This window comes from Dendronephthya gigantea, unplaced genomic scaffold, assembly GCF_004324835.1.
Source record: "Dendronephthya gigantea isolate DGI-Jeju-01 unplaced genomic scaffold, DenGig_1.0 000047F, whole genome shotgun sequence".
Lineage (NCBI taxonomy): Eukaryota > Metazoa > Cnidaria > Anthozoa > Malacalcyonacea > Nephtheidae > Dendronephthya > Dendronephthya gigantea.
This window is the reverse complement of record NW_021163057.1, coordinates 287,406-305,751: the sequence shown is the minus strand read 5'-3', so window position 1 is coordinate 305,751 and position 18,346 is coordinate 287,406. Positions and strand designations below refer to the sequence as shown.

General features: G+C 37.0%; 3 protein-coding genes across 6 annotated transcripts; all 3 read right to left on the bottom strand.

Moving 5' to 3' along the window:
- Nucleotides 1-1,122: 1,122 nt before the first annotated feature.
- Nucleotides 1,123-5,513, bottom strand: LOC114527795 (L-threonine ammonia-lyase-like). Its single transcript, XM_028549487.1, has 13 exons — nucleotides 5,404-5,513; nucleotides 4,613-4,733; nucleotides 4,447-4,517; nucleotides 4,286-4,331; nucleotides 3,958-4,143; nucleotides 3,698-3,753; nucleotides 3,295-3,457; nucleotides 2,967-3,063; nucleotides 2,492-2,567; nucleotides 2,274-2,399; nucleotides 1,960-2,127; nucleotides 1,565-1,622; nucleotides 1,123-1,278 (listed from the first exon to the last, which is right to left on the bottom strand). The coding sequence occupies exons 1-13, from the start codon at nucleotides 5,511-5,513 to the stop codon at nucleotides 1,156-1,158; spliced, it is 1,401 nt and encodes a 466-aa protein (XP_028405288.1). The 3' UTR covers nucleotides 1,123-1,155.
- A 766-nt stretch (nucleotides 5,514-6,279) lies between these two features.
- LOC114527779 lies at nucleotides 6,280-10,098 on the bottom strand. Its single transcript, XM_028549467.1, has 4 exons — nucleotides 10,006-10,098; nucleotides 8,440-8,630; nucleotides 7,820-8,110; nucleotides 6,280-7,455 (listed from the first exon to the last, which is right to left on the bottom strand). The coding sequence occupies exons 1-4, from the start codon at nucleotides 10,053-10,055 to the stop codon at nucleotides 6,857-6,859; spliced, it is 1,131 nt and encodes a 376-aa protein (XP_028405268.1). The 5' UTR covers nucleotides 10,056-10,098; the 3' UTR covers nucleotides 6,280-6,856.
- An 84-nt stretch (nucleotides 10,099-10,182) lies between these two features.
- LOC114527780 lies at nucleotides 10,183-18,346 on the bottom strand. Of its 4 annotated transcripts, none has more exons than XM_028549471.1 (6): nucleotides 18,089-18,346; nucleotides 15,770-15,980; nucleotides 15,332-15,604; nucleotides 14,054-14,251; nucleotides 12,937-13,206; nucleotides 10,183-12,334 (listed from the first exon to the last, which is right to left on the bottom strand). In XM_028549471.1, the coding sequence occupies exons 2-6, from the start codon at nucleotides 15,960-15,962 to the stop codon at nucleotides 12,312-12,314; spliced, it is 957 nt and encodes a 318-aa protein (XP_028405272.1). In that variant the 5' UTR covers nucleotides 15,963-15,980; nucleotides 18,089-18,346; the 3' UTR covers nucleotides 10,183-12,311. The 4 variants fall into 4 exon arrangements, with proteins under 4 accessions (XP_028405272.1, XP_028405273.1, XP_028405269.1 ...); XM_028549472.1 differs by having other exon boundaries at nucleotides 15,770-15,977; XM_028549468.1 differs by having other exon boundaries at nucleotides 18,101-18,346.

The window sequence follows — 18,346 nt, the reverse complement described above, 5'->3', positions numbered from 1 at the left end:
CTTAATCTTTTTCTTTTGATTTATTAATTGCAAACATCAGAATGAATAGAAATTACAGGGGAACCACAGAGTATTTTAATAAAAATAAACAATATACAAACCTCGTAAAATGTTAACATTTTTTAAAGTTTAGTTCTAACGTTTTGAATAAACTACATTAAAGTAGCTATGTATGCGGAGATGCTAAATCAGTGAATGGCAAACCTTGTTATTTTATATTATATGCAGTTGAACATAATATAAAATTGTCATTGTTCTAATGTTGGCTGTACTTTAGTCCAAAGAAGGAAATTAAAGTTTTCAAAGATGTTTACTTATTACATTTTACGGTCCCCTTTATTGTGCAAGAGCATAATTAAACATGCATATAATATTGTATAATGTGTTTGTAATACATGCACGAAGCCGAAAAAGCTTGAAAGGACATCCTTGAAACTGTGCTTTATAGATATTAAAATCTTGGGCCACTTGTTCGGAAACTAATTTCCTTACATGTATTCATGGGGGTATGTGTGACTACAATTGCATATATATAGGATATATAGTTCCTTTAACAACCCCCTCTTCTCCTTCTACCCTTTTAAGTGATTCCGTGGCCTTGATATAGATCGATTTAACAATTATACTAACAGACAATGGATATGATATCATATCATGTCATATGATATATATCATGTATATGCATGATATATGATTTGTCTTTATCTAAACATGATAATTTTTAAGCTATAAAACGTATGGGACATCCTATATGGGTTGCACTGTTAAGTAGTATGTTTACTTTTCAATTGATATCCGTGAAATTTGTGGTTATATCATTGAGTTTTTATCCTTGACAAGAAAAACGTTTGTATTGGTGTCGCGTACCACCGGGAAAACATGCAGTATGTTAAGTTAAACAGTAAATTAAATCGCATGATTGATTTTTCACTGAAAAGTTTTTATCGATTTTCCTTTTACATTAATAACTGCGTGTGCAATCGTAATTACTAATCTTAGATAGGATTATGGTCCAAGGTAATTGTTTATGTGGTTTCATCCTTTGCATTATATATTCATACTTATGAGAATTATTAATAGTTTTATATGTAAGAAAAAGTGCTAAGTATATAAGGCTATTGAAGCAAATGCGCGCGGTATAGTGATCACGTAGAGCTAGTGTGTGTAGGTCGCTGTATGGTCGGTGTTCCACATTAGATCGTCCCCATAGCGATTGTTCAGCAATCTTCTCAGGTCTATTCCATGTTCTCGGTTTCGTACTTCTGCGATTATTTTGATCTGAAACAAAATGCACGGAATTAAATTATGAATAGGACTATATATCGTATCGTCGTAGTGAGTCTGATCTTCATTCTGTGTTTACATACTTGGAAAAAAATTCTCTCTATTAGAGTTTCTCCCATACAATCGTTTACCCAAGTAAGACAATTAGTTTTCGATTTTTTATATGTACCAATCGAATCATGCGGTCTCGTTCATGGACCTACGGATTCATCTTTCGTAAAGTGAAGCTATAGTTATTCCATGTTCCTGATCACTTAGCTTATATGAAGTGTAATCACACCTGAACGCTAAATATGCCTGAAGTCATCCAAGCTCGTTCGTGGTAGAAATCTTTAATGCTGAAATGATAAAAAATCAATAAAATTTGGCACAATTATATATTAACAATTAATTTTCAATATAATCAATCACCTTCTAGGATCAGATGGTTAACGGCATATAGATTAACCAATATGAATTTCAAAATTAGCTATTGTTAAAACCTCAAATGGTTTACTAGTTTGTGGAATACACTATTCTTAACCAGCTAAATATTCTGTTCCAATTCAAAATATGACCGGTTTCACTATTTTGAGCCCTACGATTAGGGTGGCTATGGTCGGAAAATTACCCTGTTCAGTTTAGCATGCAAATACATAGCTATATGAATTATAACAGAGATATCTTGTACCATACCTTACACCAATGGACGATATAAGTTGGGCTAATTCAGCAATTCCACCTGGTCTGTCTTTAACATTAACAATGAAACGAATGAGTCGACCATCAGATGATAAACCTCTTTCAATGCAACGACCAAGCACAGTTGGATCAATGTTTCCTCCACACAATGGAATAACAACTCTGCAGAAAAATGACAAAATTTCAAACATCACAAGTCAGTTAATAATTTGGAAATAACGTGTTTCTCTCAACTAATCAGCGTCCAGTGATTTCATCATGCTAATAATAAACTAGCCGCTAGAACATAGTCACATAGCACACACTACCTTTTCCCTCTCAACTCTGGAAGAAGCCCAGCTAAAAGTGCAGCAAGCCCTGAAGCTCCTGCCCCTTCGACTATTGCTCTTTCATATTCCATCAATCTAAGCACCGCTATTCCAATGTAATCCTCACTGAATGAATATTGAGAAAGGTTATGGATGAAATGAATTGGAAGGTTACGTCTAAATTAGTAGCGTTAGCTCTGCATGTAGTCTTATTTTACCTCACAATCACGGTCTTGTCCACGTAGTTCTTAGCAATTTCGAAGGCGTTTTTACCAACCTTTGGCACGCACAACCCTATATATACATAATACAAGCGAAGAATTATATTTCCTGAACGAACATGGTCAAATTAGTGAAATGGCAAAGATGCTGGCCGCGAAATACTGCCGCGTTAAATACAGCTTTGAAAGTTCGCAAATATGGCATAATTTGGCATTGCATTATTCACAAAATGGCTACCTATTTACTATTTAGCTAGAAACTTTTGCTCTGTTCTTTTTAGCTTTGCTGGTTTTTTTCATCTTTTGGCCTAGCTGAAGAATGAGTCTAATCATGCAAATTATTTATTGATGTGTTCAACGAGACGTTTGTATTGCCAAGCACACACGTTTGGTTTGTAGAAATGTTTCCACCCATTCATAAGTTTGCACCAATTTATAAGTTCATTTCCTCATGCATATGATAGCATCATACCATCTGCTAGTGTCAATGCGTGATGAGCGTCAATTTTGACTGGTTTACCAGCATCTAAAGCTGCTTTGAAACTTGGACACATTTCGGATTCAACTCCCTAAATTCGAATATAAAGATGACTTATTACAATTTTACGATAACAATTTTCCTCAGTGATTGTAACTATAAAGGCGAAATGTCTGGTCTGACATACATTTGCGGATTTGCAGCTCTACGTGTGTGGGACTATATTTTAATGCGAGGACAAAGTGGCAACAGTTTTCCAATGAATAATCCTATTTCACATGCAATAACGTAAGTTGTTAAAGAAATTAATTTGAAGATTTACAATTATTTGACACCGTGGATATAGACTTTTTATTGCAACTGCAATTCCTGCAATCAATCCTCCACCACCAACAGGAACGATTATGGCGTCGACGTCATCAACCTGCTCAAGAATTTCTAGTCCAATTGTGCCCTGTCCAGCGAGAATATGAGGATGGTCGTACCTTGGGAGTGCATAATCACGGATATAAAAATAGTGCTAACTGTATTTTAACTCAATTGGGAAGTTCTAAATTTTCTGCACAAGCTTCGTTTGTGGAATATATAAAGAGGGCTGCCCAAAAAGTTTGTATCTTGACTTACTAGATGAACTTACTGAAATGCCTCTAACCATACATAGAGGATTATTACTCATCAGTAACTCCTCCGGGCCAGGTCATGCCTCCAAAAATTTTTATACGTACCCGTTCACATACATCAAACCTTCTTCTCTTGCAAGTTTCACTGCAAAATCCTTTGCCTTAAAGAGACAGTTGTTCAGGCATGATTTCTACTATGTACATCTTTCGTAGAAAATTCGATTACAAAATCGCCAATATTTGATGCTTCTAAATTTACCGATATATACGAGCGTTCATCTGATAACAGCAAGTTATTATACAAAGGGCAAGCATCGCAAATGGCAGATTTTTTGCTAGAATTTAAGATATACGGTTTAACTAACCTCGGCGAGGTTGTGTCCTTTATTTAAGACCTTGGCTCCATAACTTCGACATTTCATTTCCTTCACAATGGTGCAATTCTCTGGCATAACTACAGTTACCGGAATATTTAAAGCCTGTCCATGGTACGCTAAAGCAAGAGCATGGTTACCAGCTGACGCAGCAATTACTCCCTTTTCTTTTTGTTCCTGAAGATAACATGAGATGAGTATATATAAATACGTGAATGCAAATGAACAATGCTTTCTGAGATCATTGCAGACTGAGGTGGTGAAGAAGAAGAAAGCAAAACGGAATGAAATCTTCAAAGAATGTTTTTTTTGGACTGACCTCCGTTAGAAGAAGCAGCGTATTCCTTGCTCCGCGTTCCTTGAAACTGAATGAAAAACGAAATGCTGTTCACTTATTTTCGTTCACACAAAGCGAAATATACACATACATTGCTGGCAGACCAGAACGATTGCATTGATAAAAAAAAAATTGTGCCTCACCTTCCAGTCACGTGCGTGAACTCTTTCTTAAAGTACAGCTCTATGTCCTCAAGTTCAGAAATTCTTGTTTTCTGCAATTGGAAAAAAGCTGCTTTATTATTTATATATTCCCCACTTTTCCTAAACGTTTGGAAGTATGCATGTATCAAAGACTTGGCATATGGACCTCGCATGGTGTCCTCACAATTCCTTTCCGGATTCGGAATGACGCGGCAGCAACATCCTCGAAAGAAATGGCAAATGGATTTTCTGATTCACCGGTGATACTTAAGTTCCGAAGATGCTCCCTAGACAAAGAACACAATCTTACAAATAATATTAATGTTACTTTCCTTAAGGTATATGTAGTGAAGCAACGTGAAAATATAATACTCATGATTCATCGCATATCCAAATCAAATCCAAATGAACGCAGCTGTAATTTACATGTACCCCATGCATGACAAGCGATGTACTATCATATAAGTCCACGAAGTTCCTATTTCAAAGCGACAGCCTATTTTTAAATGTTTGTACATCGGCTAGGATATCACCTGGTTTAAGTAGTATGACTGCACTATTGGACTTGCTGCATGGACTCTTTTTGGAGACCTAGAATGTCACTAATGTTTGTAGAATGTAAACTGTGCGATTAGGCAGAGAAAACATACGAGGTCTTTCACTTATTAAACACCAAAGCCTGATAATTACCCATGGGTGATCAAAAATCTTCCTTCATGAAAAAATTTAGCTGCATGGGGATGCATAAAACACGCACTAACATTTACCTCGTGATACTGATAGAACACTTTGAAAGCATGATCAGAACACAAAAAGATACGTTCCAAGAAATGTTTCTTTCATTGCCTCTATTAGTTCGCGCAAGTAAGCGAGAAAAACCCAAGAAACAAATAATCTTTGAAAATAAAAAAAGTTTTCTTTACTCTTACATCCTGTCCAGTAGATCACGAAGCTAACCTTAATCGTGCGGACAAAGCGACAGGACGCTCCATCATATCTCCAGTGTTTTGATCAACGGCAGTATCCGACTGAGTATTTGGAGTAGCGGGATCACCTGAAGATTCCATATTTTTATCACGCTTTGATGTCTTTGTTCCCTTTGGCTTCAACCTGAATGGACTTTTGACAAACTTTGATTGATAATTATCTCGAAGACGGTCAGGCTCAGAAACGGTATCTTGGTAATCCTCAAATATTTCGTTTTCTTGTTGTTGCGACAGAGGATTTTTTGTCGAATTTTCTATTTCTTCTTCGAGAAGACTATTTTCTGGAAATTTTTCAGCAATAGTCGATGAGAAATGAAACATGCTCATTAAGAATCTAATTAATTAATTAGGAATACTATTAGTGACGTCATTGATCATTAGAGAACGCAGGTTTTCACTGCGCGCGCACGAAGGAAATCTCAAAGAGGGTTTTTCAACTTTTATTTAATTTCCACAATAATCTCTTTCTTTCACACAAGCTTCAGTGAACTTCAACCCGAGTACATAGTCTGACTGAATTGAATTTTAATTAATTAAAGAACTGAAATTAATTTAAAATTTAGTTTCAACTAACAAACATTCACATTTTTATTAAATTTTGCACCACGAGCATAACGATATAACCTGAGAACAGCGATGTAAAATCGGTCAAATTTTTATCCGTCTTTACCTGCACCGGACCAATTCAACTATTCAATCACAATTTTTAAATTGTACAGCGCCGTATGAACGTTGCTATATATTACCGAATAGACTATTGATGTTCTACAGTACAGAAGTTTGTGTACAAATTCAGTAAAAGGTCAAAATCTAGATTTTTTTGATATTATATATTTATTAGCTACAATCAAATTCGGTTTTTATTAGCTACAATCGAATAACATTATCCACTAGCACGAATTATGTCACGTCATGATTTTAGTAAATACGGTAAGGAAAGTTAGGGAACACATTATATGATAATTTAAACAATAATTTACGGCTATGGACAACACCAATAAGTAATATTAGGCGTACATCAATTTTTTTAGTACGACCAATGTTTTTGAGTTAACCGTAAAACCACAGCCGGCAAATGACTTGAAGCATGCAAGCAATGCCTTTCACAAGACGAAAATAAACATGCAGAAAATTCAATTGCATATTCAAACCACGCAGACAGACATTTAAACCTGAGACTTGATAATCTCTGATATGATGCAATTGAGAAATTAAATGGAATTCATAAGACTGCAGGGTTCTCAATGATCAGAAATTCTTTCTTCTTCAACTGTCCTAGATAATATTTATTTTATTATGGTGGATTTTGCATTTTCATAACCAATGTAAATAATCCAGCCAATGACAATGCGCTCCTGACCGGCTACATTTCATTTCTTTAAACTCAAAACATCGTATATTCAAGACCGCTAGTCACCCCAAACTCACTGCAATATACATGTCGACTTCCTGTCGTGTTTCTTCCGCTGTTTTTGGATATCCTGATCGTTTGAGTCGTTTTGCGTCATCTGGTCCCTAATATTCTTCGGCAGTGGACCGTGCGTAAAGACGTCTTGATTACGTCCAGGTAAATCCGTTTGTGATTGAGATCTTGTCGGTTTCACATTCTTTCTCAAATCCTCGTGTATATTTCCCGGGGGGAAATAACGAGCGATGACAATGCACCTTCCATCCGACGTTTTCATCTTCGCCGCTCCCACAAAGCGCGTCGAAGCCCACACGACTTGCGTGAAATGTCCTGTTTTGTTATTCAATTCCGGCTCTCTAAAGTTGTAGTTCTTAATTTCGTCGTACCAAAGATCCGTCGCGACACCGCCAGAGATATTTTGTCCCTCCACGACGATTATATTTTCTCCGTATTCTGGACTTCCAAAGGAGCGAACTTCCCTCCGACGACCAACTTCTTCAGCCCAAAGTTTAGCTCCTTCCGTGAGTTCGTTTGACCACTGCAACAAGGGAACCCCGTGCTTCTTACGATATCTATTGTGCGTCACGAGTAGTTCCTGTGGAAAGTCTTCTTTAACTAAAAATGAAAAGAAGTTTATTAAAATGTTGGATATCAAACCCACTGTGCCCAATATGTACCAACAAAATAATTTGGAATAGGAGAACTAAAATATTAGTTTAAAACAAACCGGTTTTAACTTTCAAGCAATTGGAAAACCACACTTATCGCCAGGGGTGGATGCAAAAAGTATCCCAGGAATTTGTTCGCCAGAGAAAGATTTGCAGACTGCATGGTTTATGTTAGAATTAACATTTTTAGAATTTTCATGGCATAAATAGATTAGGTCAACATGGCTGTTCCCCATTCAAAAGAAAATACGCAAATATTTCGCTATACTGACTATTTCTCCAATTTCCCGCAAGTAAAAACCCAGCCTTACCGCTCTCTGGAGGTGGAGGTAATACTGGAACAAAATTTCGTGGAATTTCCGTGCATTTCAGAACGTTTTCTTCGAACTTTCCTATGACATTGGCGGTTGGGTAATAACGAGCGACAATCGCACAGACACCGTCTGGCGCGCGAACCTTCGCCACTCCTATGGACGTCGTCTCACGCCAGACAATTTGGGTAAAATTCCTTGTTTTCGTGTTGAAGCCCGGGGCGTCAAAGTCGTAACTGTCGATCTCGTTGTACCACAAATGAGTTACGCGTGTTCCAGAAATTCTTTCATCTACGCAGTAAGAAAACCACAAGAAGCTGGTTGAATAAAAATCTGAGCTGAAAAGACGATTGTAGAGAATCGATGATTGTTTCAATCATAAATCAACATCACATTGGATGAAAACCTTTTCTTAACAGACGAATCATCCGTCAACACGAGTTATATGCATAAATGCGCGATCGATTCTGTTTCGTTTGACATATTCATCTACATATATATAATTCGTCTAGATAGTGTGTGCGTGGTGTGTTTATACTCAGACGTTTATACTGATCCGTCAGACGGATCATCCGTCTCTAGTATAAATGGGGTCACTGTTATTGATAATTACAACCTACCCTTGCCAATCCAGATATTCTCACCGACGAATGCTTGATTTGAATGTCTAAGATTTCCTTTCTCTGACAAATTAGTTGCCCACTGCCTTGCGCCTTCGGCTAGCCCCGCTGACCACTTTAATGGTGCTGCATGATGCTTACCACGGAACTTGTTGTGTGCAATAATCACATCCTCTTGGAACTTCTCTAGCCTATATGCAGTTCAGGAAAATTTTTTTCCCATGTTTATGGTTATCACAACAAAACCAATATTCGGACAATGATGATTTACATGAACGTATTATAAGTAAATTAGCTTTGTAGGTACTCGGTACACCACGTAAGTATTTAATATTGCGTGCAATATTAAATACTTACGTATTCTTAATCTGCGAGGACCGAATTGAGATATTTTGTCATTCGTGCTTAACTTTACACGAATGACAAAACATCTCCATTTGGTACCCGCAGACTGGGAATACGTGTAGATCATGGAGAAACATATTTTTTATATTTACTTCAATTGAATTGAAAATATTGTCATGTTGTTATTCATATATATTGTCATAGCCACCTTTCAGTATTTTTGTGTAATAATTATTTTTATGTTTGTATTAACATATTATTGAGATTGACTTAACGCTGTTCATGAAACATAAAATGTAAAATCATTTCACGAAATCGACTTGCGATAAATAATTGATTCATTTTCGAAAATTATGGCTTTCAGGTCAACTAATCCAACGTCTGCTATACGCAAATTAAACATGTAAAATAGCTAGCAACCGTTAATTTGACGTTGCCATGCAGTGATCGCGTTTTTGCAGTTTGGGGGAAATATTAGCATAAAGTTTATGATTACATCATTAACTCATATTTCTCATTCTGTCATGATGCGGTGAGTGTAACATTCCAGCCCTGCAGACCTTAGAATTGGCCTTGACCTGACCGCTTTGTTTGGTTTTCTTGAGCGGAGTATCCCATATCTCAGGTGTCAATATTTTATATACTATACAGGCCCAGCTAACCTCGTGTCCCTGTCATAGTTTGTGCGAGCGCAGCTGGAATTGTACATATATAGTTATTTCCATTCCTACGCCTTGTATAGAATTTGCTGGAAATATTGAAAATATATAAAATATACTAAAGCTATCTGACTTATCTCAAACTGGCATATTCATGTAAATTCTTAATTGCAATGAAAAATATCAACTGTTGAACCACTTTGACAAACCATCTATATGCAAAGCATTGCTTCAACCATCAACGATTTAAAACTACTTGCAGTACATTTCGCTTGTCTGTCTCAAATATATATACAGTATATATAACGACAATAATGCATAACGTATATTCGATGATATGTTTTCGTGCTTTGTATTATAATTTTTGATTTGCTCTCGGTGGCTATTTGCTTATCAATTGGCTTATATGATGAATTGCTTTAGTTTGTAAATGCCTGCAACGAAGTCAATTAGGAATACATAGACATAGTTCTTGTTTGGTCATGTTGCTACAGAGTTTTCACACAACGCACAAGCAATAAGTTATAACGGATTACAAACACTCCGTAGTTTTTTTGTTTACCTGTTGTGTTGAGCTTGCTCCTTAGTTTTGCGTTTCGGTTCTCCGTTCATTACTATATAAGCGGGCCTGGAACAAGCCGAGGTCCTCAGAATCCGTCCAACACTTAGAGCAAAACTCTTGTAACGGTTACTGACGAATTGGAAGAGATGCGCGTGAATTATCCGACAATTACGAGACTAACACGAATATGTTTTGTTTTAATGATAGCACCTGCTTTACATTTTGTTGTTTAATACCTGCTGTTTTACTATGCCAACTAGCGAATGGAAGGAACTAATTTGAATTTCAACCTAAAATAAGTAGAAAATTATTCATCCTCTGGGAATACATAATTTTCTTATTTCCGCAGGCGATTGAGGATCATTTTCAAAGTATTTGACTTTAATTAACTACAAATAGCTATTAAAGGTTTTTTTAAAGCACTTTTAGCTCAGAGGAAGAGTTTAGCTCAGTGGGAACTTCAAATAGCTTCTATTTGTGTTGATTATGCATGCTGTAGAGCTCACAAAGAAGAATTAATTGAATGTAATTATATTTACACGAAACTTTTTCAGCAATTTGACAGACATGCTTTTATGCTTTCGGAATAAAATGAATACAAGGAAGAAACTTAATATTCCCGGGAAAATTTAATCTTTTGTGTTCCAAGGACGAAGTGCATTTCGAAGCGGAAGTGCAAGAAATTCCAAGGTCGCGTGTGGGAAAAGAAACTCGTCTGATTTGAATTTGTTACGGACGAGTTTTCTGCGTGCAATCTTTAGTCTACCGTCCATCTCGCCCGCGTCTAGTCGAAAAATTTGTCTTCGAATTTAGGCCCGTTTCAGACGTCGAACTTTTCATGTGCCGAATCGAATGCAAATGAACTTAAACAAAGACATTAGGCTATTAGCTCTTAACATGAAAAGTTCGATGTCTGAAACAGGCCTTAATTTTTAGTCGGATAAATAAATTAGACACTTTCCGAGGACCAATGCGATCGTATAATACGGAAATACACTAACGGTGACCAAATTGAAATGTTTTGCAAATAAATGGGGTGGCACCTAAGGAATCCCATGAAATAAATAGTTGAAATAGTTTAATCCGAGAGCTCAGGTTGTCTAACTTTGACTAAATTTCAATCGCTTTGACTGTTCCACTCCAGTATGCGCTGTGAGTTTAGTTGCGTCAAAATTTAATCGCGAAGCATGAGCCATTGAACTATATAAGAATATATACTTATCAGTAATACTTAATAAGTAATACTTACATAGTTCAATGGTTATAGCTTAAAGTTTAAGTATGATTCTAATTTTTACCGTTTTACTGCATAGAATGTCAGTTTTGATTATTCGTAAGTGCCCACAGTTGAAGCCGAAGGTTTTTTACTTTCTCAGGCTTGTTCAATCCGACATTGAACTGACGACGGAACCAGTTTCGATTCCCTTGTATCTTTTGGTTCTCGCTTGATACCCATGCAGTTGACATCGGAGAATATATCCTGAAGGCGTCAGACAGTTCTAATCTATCTCATGGCTTCATAACGTATGATTGAAAGGTATATGGGTGTGTCATTTCCTCTCAAGCATTGTATATGTCTTCTTTTTTCTATTAACACTTTTTGAATACAGGCGAAAGTGTAGTTACAGCTTAAGTTTGAACTTTGGCCACTCGTGTCCGGCACCCGGCTAAGCTGAACGCTGCATATATCAATTTTGAGTTTTGTCGATCTGTAAGTTTCATAATACTTCAAAGAACTAATTTCTGATTGTCTAATTTCATCTGCTTCGTGCATCCGTCCTCTCAGGGCGCTGTTACTCTATGCAACTTTCCTGGCAACTTGCAATGCTATTCTACTCCTGAGGCATCTAAAGTTGACAAATACGAACATTTCGTACGATCTGCTAACCTTTTTTTAGCATTTCGAACACTCGTACAAATTAACATCCCTGAAAATTATAATTGCATTGCAAGTTGCAAGGAAAATTGCATAGTGAAACAGTAGTGCCTTTATGACGCTTCACCGCATTGAAAATTATACTCGAATCAATTAATGATTCGAATACGAGTGCAATTATTATAATAGAATAATACAGTACAAAACGCTTGGTGGTAGGAATCAGCCTGGTTTCCATTTTGTAGTATTTGTCGTACTTAGCTACAGGTGTGCGATCAGCCGCATGCAATGACCGATAACCGATTAATGTACAGAAAATAAAGAAAAACTGCAGCTGTGGTATCTCACATATTTTTCACGACAATTACGTCAAAATGGAAATTAGGCTTTTGGAGCTGGTGAATTGGCAAACGTGGATTCGATGCGGCTTTTATAAGATAACACAATGACAACCTGAAAATTAAAAATAAACAAAGATTAGTGAAGGCTTACCATGCATATATATATTTGTAATCAACTTATAGGACAGGCGTTGGTGTTCGAATTATTGACATCGTATACACTGTAACACCCGTGAAAATGATTGACCTATATTGAAACAATCAAGTAGTTGCCGTTGGCAGCTTTTTCGAGTAAAAACACGATAATTGGTTCATCACAACGGCTTGGAGTGTACAAAAGAAATGGCATTTCAAACTTTTACCTAACTGAGAAGTTGGGATTTCGTCAAACGTTTTCTTATTACAGTTTTACAGTTTTTAAAAAAGCTAATCCTGTTTCTGTCAATCCTTTCAACAAAGTAAACATCCCCAAGATGCATAAGTGAAGGGCGGGTAATATGCATGCCTGCAATTTGCATGCAACAGCCTTTCCTGTGCTTGCATGGAGGATCTCTGCGACCACTGCTAATTTTCTCTGTATAACTGCGAGACTTTGCGAGTTGCAACTACCTATTAACGTCATAGGCTGATATAGAGCATTATAGCCAAGTTCTTAATTGTAAAATATTGACGCTACTCATAGCTTAAATCACTGACAATATAGAGTAGCGTTACCTTGACTCTCGCCACCAACGGCGCGAGTTCCTTTCGGTTTGACATTCTCCTCGAACTTCCCACGAACATTTCCAGCAGGCGAGTATCGCGCAACGACAAACTGTGCGCCTGAACTTGAGACGGCTCTACCCGCTCCCATTTGTGTGCTACCTGCCCACACTACCTGGGTAAAGTGCCCAGTGTTTGTGCTGAATTGAGCACTTCTGTAATTGTATTTACTCTCTTCTTCATACCACATATCGGTAGCTTTCTTTCCAGTTAAATCGGCGCCTATGAAAAAACTGATTTTACTAAGCCATTCCTAGAACATGCGAAGGGTAAAGGAAAGGAGGAGAATGGTAATGAGGGTGCTCTGGTTACGAGTGTAGTGTTCGTGACGTAACAGTCACGTGGGGTGAAACACATGGAAGTCGAGGGAAGCGAGAGAGAGAGGGGTTTTTGGAAAAACATAGTAAATGGAAAAGCATAGGAAAGGACGTTCACGCGGCAGGAATGAAGAGAAACATTTGAAGCTTTATTAAAGCATTATTTTGAGCACGACATTATTTGCAGTTTTACTGAAAAGTCTGTGATTTTAATAGTTTTGAGTCGCTCAGGCATTCAAATTATAACAATAGGATAATATGTTTATTGTCACTTCCATGCGGAACGATCTTGAAATAAATTGCTTATTACACCATGACCTTTGTTTTTGTTGTTTTAAACAAACAAGAAATCAATCGATGCGTAGCTTATTTATTCAGTGATTGGCTTATCGGATAGGATCATGCAAATGCATTGAGCACCAATATTAGGTGATTTAGGTCCCAGATCAAAATTTCACTGTTTGATGAAGAATTTGCATACTTGGGCTGAAAATAAGGAGATGCTTCTCTCCTTATACATCTAAAAACTAAAGGATTTATAAGGAGATTCTAAAAACTAGTATGAGTTAATCTACATGCAGGATGCTTTGTTCGATGGTCATATGAAATCTACAATCAAGAAAAATGCAATGGATTTGCGGGGCCTGTTTGCCTAATCGTAAACAGTCTATCCACGGTAAATGTTCGAGATATTGTGCATGTATAAGAAAATTCATTTGGATTTCGTTCTAGGAGTTCAGGAATAACATTACCTGACATGAATGCGATGTTTTCTCCGAAGTCGCCTGATCCATGCTGTATTTTATTTTGTTTAGCCAACTGTTTTGCCCATTTCTCGGCACCAGAAGCCAGATTCGAGGACCACTGTAAAGGCCGGGCGCCATGTTGCCGCCGATAATGGTTGTGAGTATCAAGTATGTCTTTCTTTAAATTTCCAGGCTTGCTTCCACCTTTAAAAATGATCATGAAGTAAGATGTGAATGTTATTGAATTATCTAGTCGTAATATTGAGACTTCCATGTCGTTTGAGCTTTAGGTATAAACAAGTGGTTTGTAATGTAAGCATGCACTAGCCGTACTGTACAAGATATTATAATCGTGATTTTTTCTACCGGTGTGAAATAGTGCGGACATAAATTTGCCCATGATACATCAACCGCCTATGAGCAAGCCTCGTTAACTCTAGTGCACTACACTCGATTTATTAGAAACTAAAATTGGAAACCTTAACTAATTCTATCCATCCAGACATGCTCATGCTACAAATACAAAGGGTGGGTACAGGACACAGATGAATGTACGGTACACATTTTAGCCGTAGTGCCGATAAATTAAGTGCAGTGAAAACAGGGCTTTTAATGATCAAATCAGTTGTGTCCAGCGCATTGTCGCGCGCGAAAAAGAAGGGGAGACCGAAAATAACGACCGCGAGAATACAGAAACAAAATGGCGGACACAGGACACTTTCTTTCCAACTTTAGTACACCGTAGAGAATTCTTATGCCTAGGTTAAACGTCGCGACCAAAAGGGACCTATAACATGGGCCTTAGTTGAAAAACACTCTTTTGCTTCACTAAAAAATGGAATTTAGTAACGCCTTACTAAATTCTACTTACTAATTTGCTATGATCGATAGCCCAGAACTGTGCGCACATTTGACCTCGGCTGTCTGACTATGGCATAATTACAAATGCACAAAAACGATGATATAACAAATGTTAGGAAACTATTTCAGGGAACATTCTTCCTTGTGACCCTGGAAGGGAAAGAACTTGCAATTTGCCCAGACTAAACGAGTTGCCAATCCAAATTATGCTCAAAGAAAACGAGACCCTAATATATATAACAAGGTATGGTTCTCAACGCAATCCCGAGTTAATACGATTCTTTACAGTCAAACTTTTCAACTGCATACATATTAAATAAACAATGTTGGTAAAATTCTCTAATTAAATAGAGGCTCTGAAACAACGGTCATGCATGCAGATGGTCTTAGCTTAAAATTTAACAAGTATCATTCATTATATACCTGCTTCTTTTTCGGCTTTTGTCACTTTAGATCCTTTCTGTTTGACATTTTCTGGAAAATGTCCCATGACATTTCCAGCAGGAAAATACCTGGCCACAACATACTGTGCGCCATTCTTAGCCGTCGCTTTCGCCACGGCAAACTCTCGGGAACCGACCCAAACGACCTGGGTGAAATGACCCGTCTTTGAACCAAACGTGGGATTGCCAAAACGGTAATCCTTTATCTCTTCATACCACATTTCTGCAGCTCTCTGGCCTGATAAATCCCCGCCTATATATTTGAAGGTAAAAATCATGTTTGGGCATGGTTGCTATATCTAATGATTCAATCGCACTTTTATAGCTTTTGAACCAGGGCAATACCAAAGGAAAGTATTGGGCATGGCTTTGAAGTTTAACTCGTGCAGAATGTTGTCATTGCTGACCATTACCTCACCTGACTTATACCCTATATTCTCGCCTTGGTCACTCGTGCTGGCATGTTGTATCACTCCTCTTTTTGCCAAATTTTTAGCCCACTTATCCGCATCATTTGCAAGTTTTGACGACCATTTTAGCGCTGGAGCGCCATGTTGACGACGGTACTCGTTATGAGCGTCCAAACAGTCTTTTTGGAACTTGTTGGGCATTGTGTATTTCGACCTCTACTAACGAAACAAACTGAATAATTACATTATGAAGTAGATCGGATAGATTGGCTGATGGATGCATGGTTTGATAGGTAAGTGAGCAAGAATCCATGTTCAATAAATCCAGATTAAAGGATTTAATCCTTTAGAATAGATAGGATTAGGGATAGGATAAGGGATTGAATTAAGTATATGGTTGATTAGGGTTAATCCAAAACCAAGCCTAATTATATAGAGGTAATCTTAAATCTGCCTAATCCTAACCTAATTTCCCAAATTAAATTCGTGAATTTAGGACCTATTTAATCTGGTATAACAAATGCCTACAATTGCAGTAAAATACTTCTCGAATTAGGTCACGTAGAAAACTAAATTATATAATCCGCTTATGCGTTCTTCCTTTGGCCTTTGTACACAAGCGTACATGCCAACTTTATGTCGTCTTTTACTAAGTTAAGCTTTCGCCGATGTACAAAATACAATACACAAAATTAAAGTGCACGATTTTGACGCTAAATCCTGTTGGTCGAATCGATCTCAAAATGAAGTCTCGTCATTGGGGCGTTAATGAGTCATTTTATTAATTAACAAAAGCTCAATAGGTCATGCAGCTATTGAAGATCAGGCACCACTCCCCTATATGTCATAATAAATTATTTGAATATGTCCCCTCATCGGAAGCGACTTGAGCAGTAATTTTCTTTATGTGCATGCAGGAACAATTCAAGTATGTAAAGTTTATATTAGTGTCCTGTTGGGTGCTGCTGTCACTGCAATGTGTACCGACCATTCACACAAAAATTGACATATTTTCGGATTCACCTGCTTCAGTATATGCATAAGTTACTATGTATTTTATTTATTAGCACTGTCTGAAATCATCATATAGGAATTCAAAATCTTTTTACCGTTGCTATTTGTTTAAGCTTAGAAACAATGTAAACTGCAAGGGAACATGCTGATACAACATAGCAACCCTATAAACAAGTAAAACCTAACAATGAAACGAAAGTCAGAATTCCTTATGTAGATAGGTATGCTTGCCCTATGGGTATGCACTATGCATATAGTTTTAGATTCTTGATGGAGGCATTGAGAAGCTTGATAAAGTAATGGCCCTTCTTAGTCTTAGCCTTAGGCCTTACTTATCATATACGAACATTTAATATTGGCTATTTGCCTATTTTTATACATTGTTAGACAAATTTGGTCCTCGATCCTCGAAGACCAATAACTCTCTTAGTTGCTTTTCTCTTTGAGGATAAGAGACGCTGTGATACTAATTGTACCGTTATGCCTAAATATGGACACAAGTAATTTGTCTATCACATCGCAAACAATTAAAACTCTACATATAAAAAAAATAATTTCATTTTTTTCCTACAGTGCGTTATATCTTTCATGTTTTGTGTATGTATGACTACATGCATGTATTATGTTTGAAAATTGTGTTTGTTTCTTCATTTAAGTGGCAATCATGCATTCGACTTTTCGACATTTTCGAAAATTCGACTTTTAAGTTTATTGCGGCGTCAGTAAATCGCTGCCTTGAATGAGATATAGAACTATATATACAGTACCTATATGTACACTTTACGAGTCTGGTGTTTTCAAAACTTTTTGGCAAACAAATAAATATTGTGCACATGTAATGATATATCAAAATTTTAATATTGGTACCAGTCATTTACCTGCTCAACAAAATTTAATTCATGTCGAAGAAGAGGCAGTGTTTGTTTGACTTGCGTTCCATATATTAGCCCATTGTTTAGTTTAGATTTTAATGTTTATTGTGAAAATAAAACTGATGGGATATTAAATAGCTTGTTTTGTTTGAAATAACTTCAAGTTAGACTAAACTCGACTTTGAAAAGTTCGACAAAACAAGTCTATTGATTCGCGATCCTTACACGATCCTCATGTTTTGAACCTTGGGCTTGCAACAGCGCGCTGTCAGAAATTAAATATATCGATTCTCGACTCGGTTGTTTTACGATAAATCTCGAGAATTATGAAATCACAAGCCTCGACAGGCTTCCGGTTAATGAAACAAACTGTTCTTTCTCCCTGTATACAAGTTTACACATAAAAATATCGGGCATTCTCTCACTAACCTTGTCACTAACCTTGTCACTAACCTTAATAAATTCTTCCACAACTTTTCGATAAAGTTTCCAACACGCGAGCTGTGGCTTCACAGACTTCAACCTATAACGTGACTGGGGATATCAACTTTCTTATGAACTCCAACCTTCGAGGATATATCGTTCACGTTCACAAATTGCCTATTTTAAAGTTCTGACGTTCTAAATACGGCCAGCATATGATATTGGAAATATGATTCAATTTTTAAGTGTTTCCGATGCAGTCTAGCAACAATGACA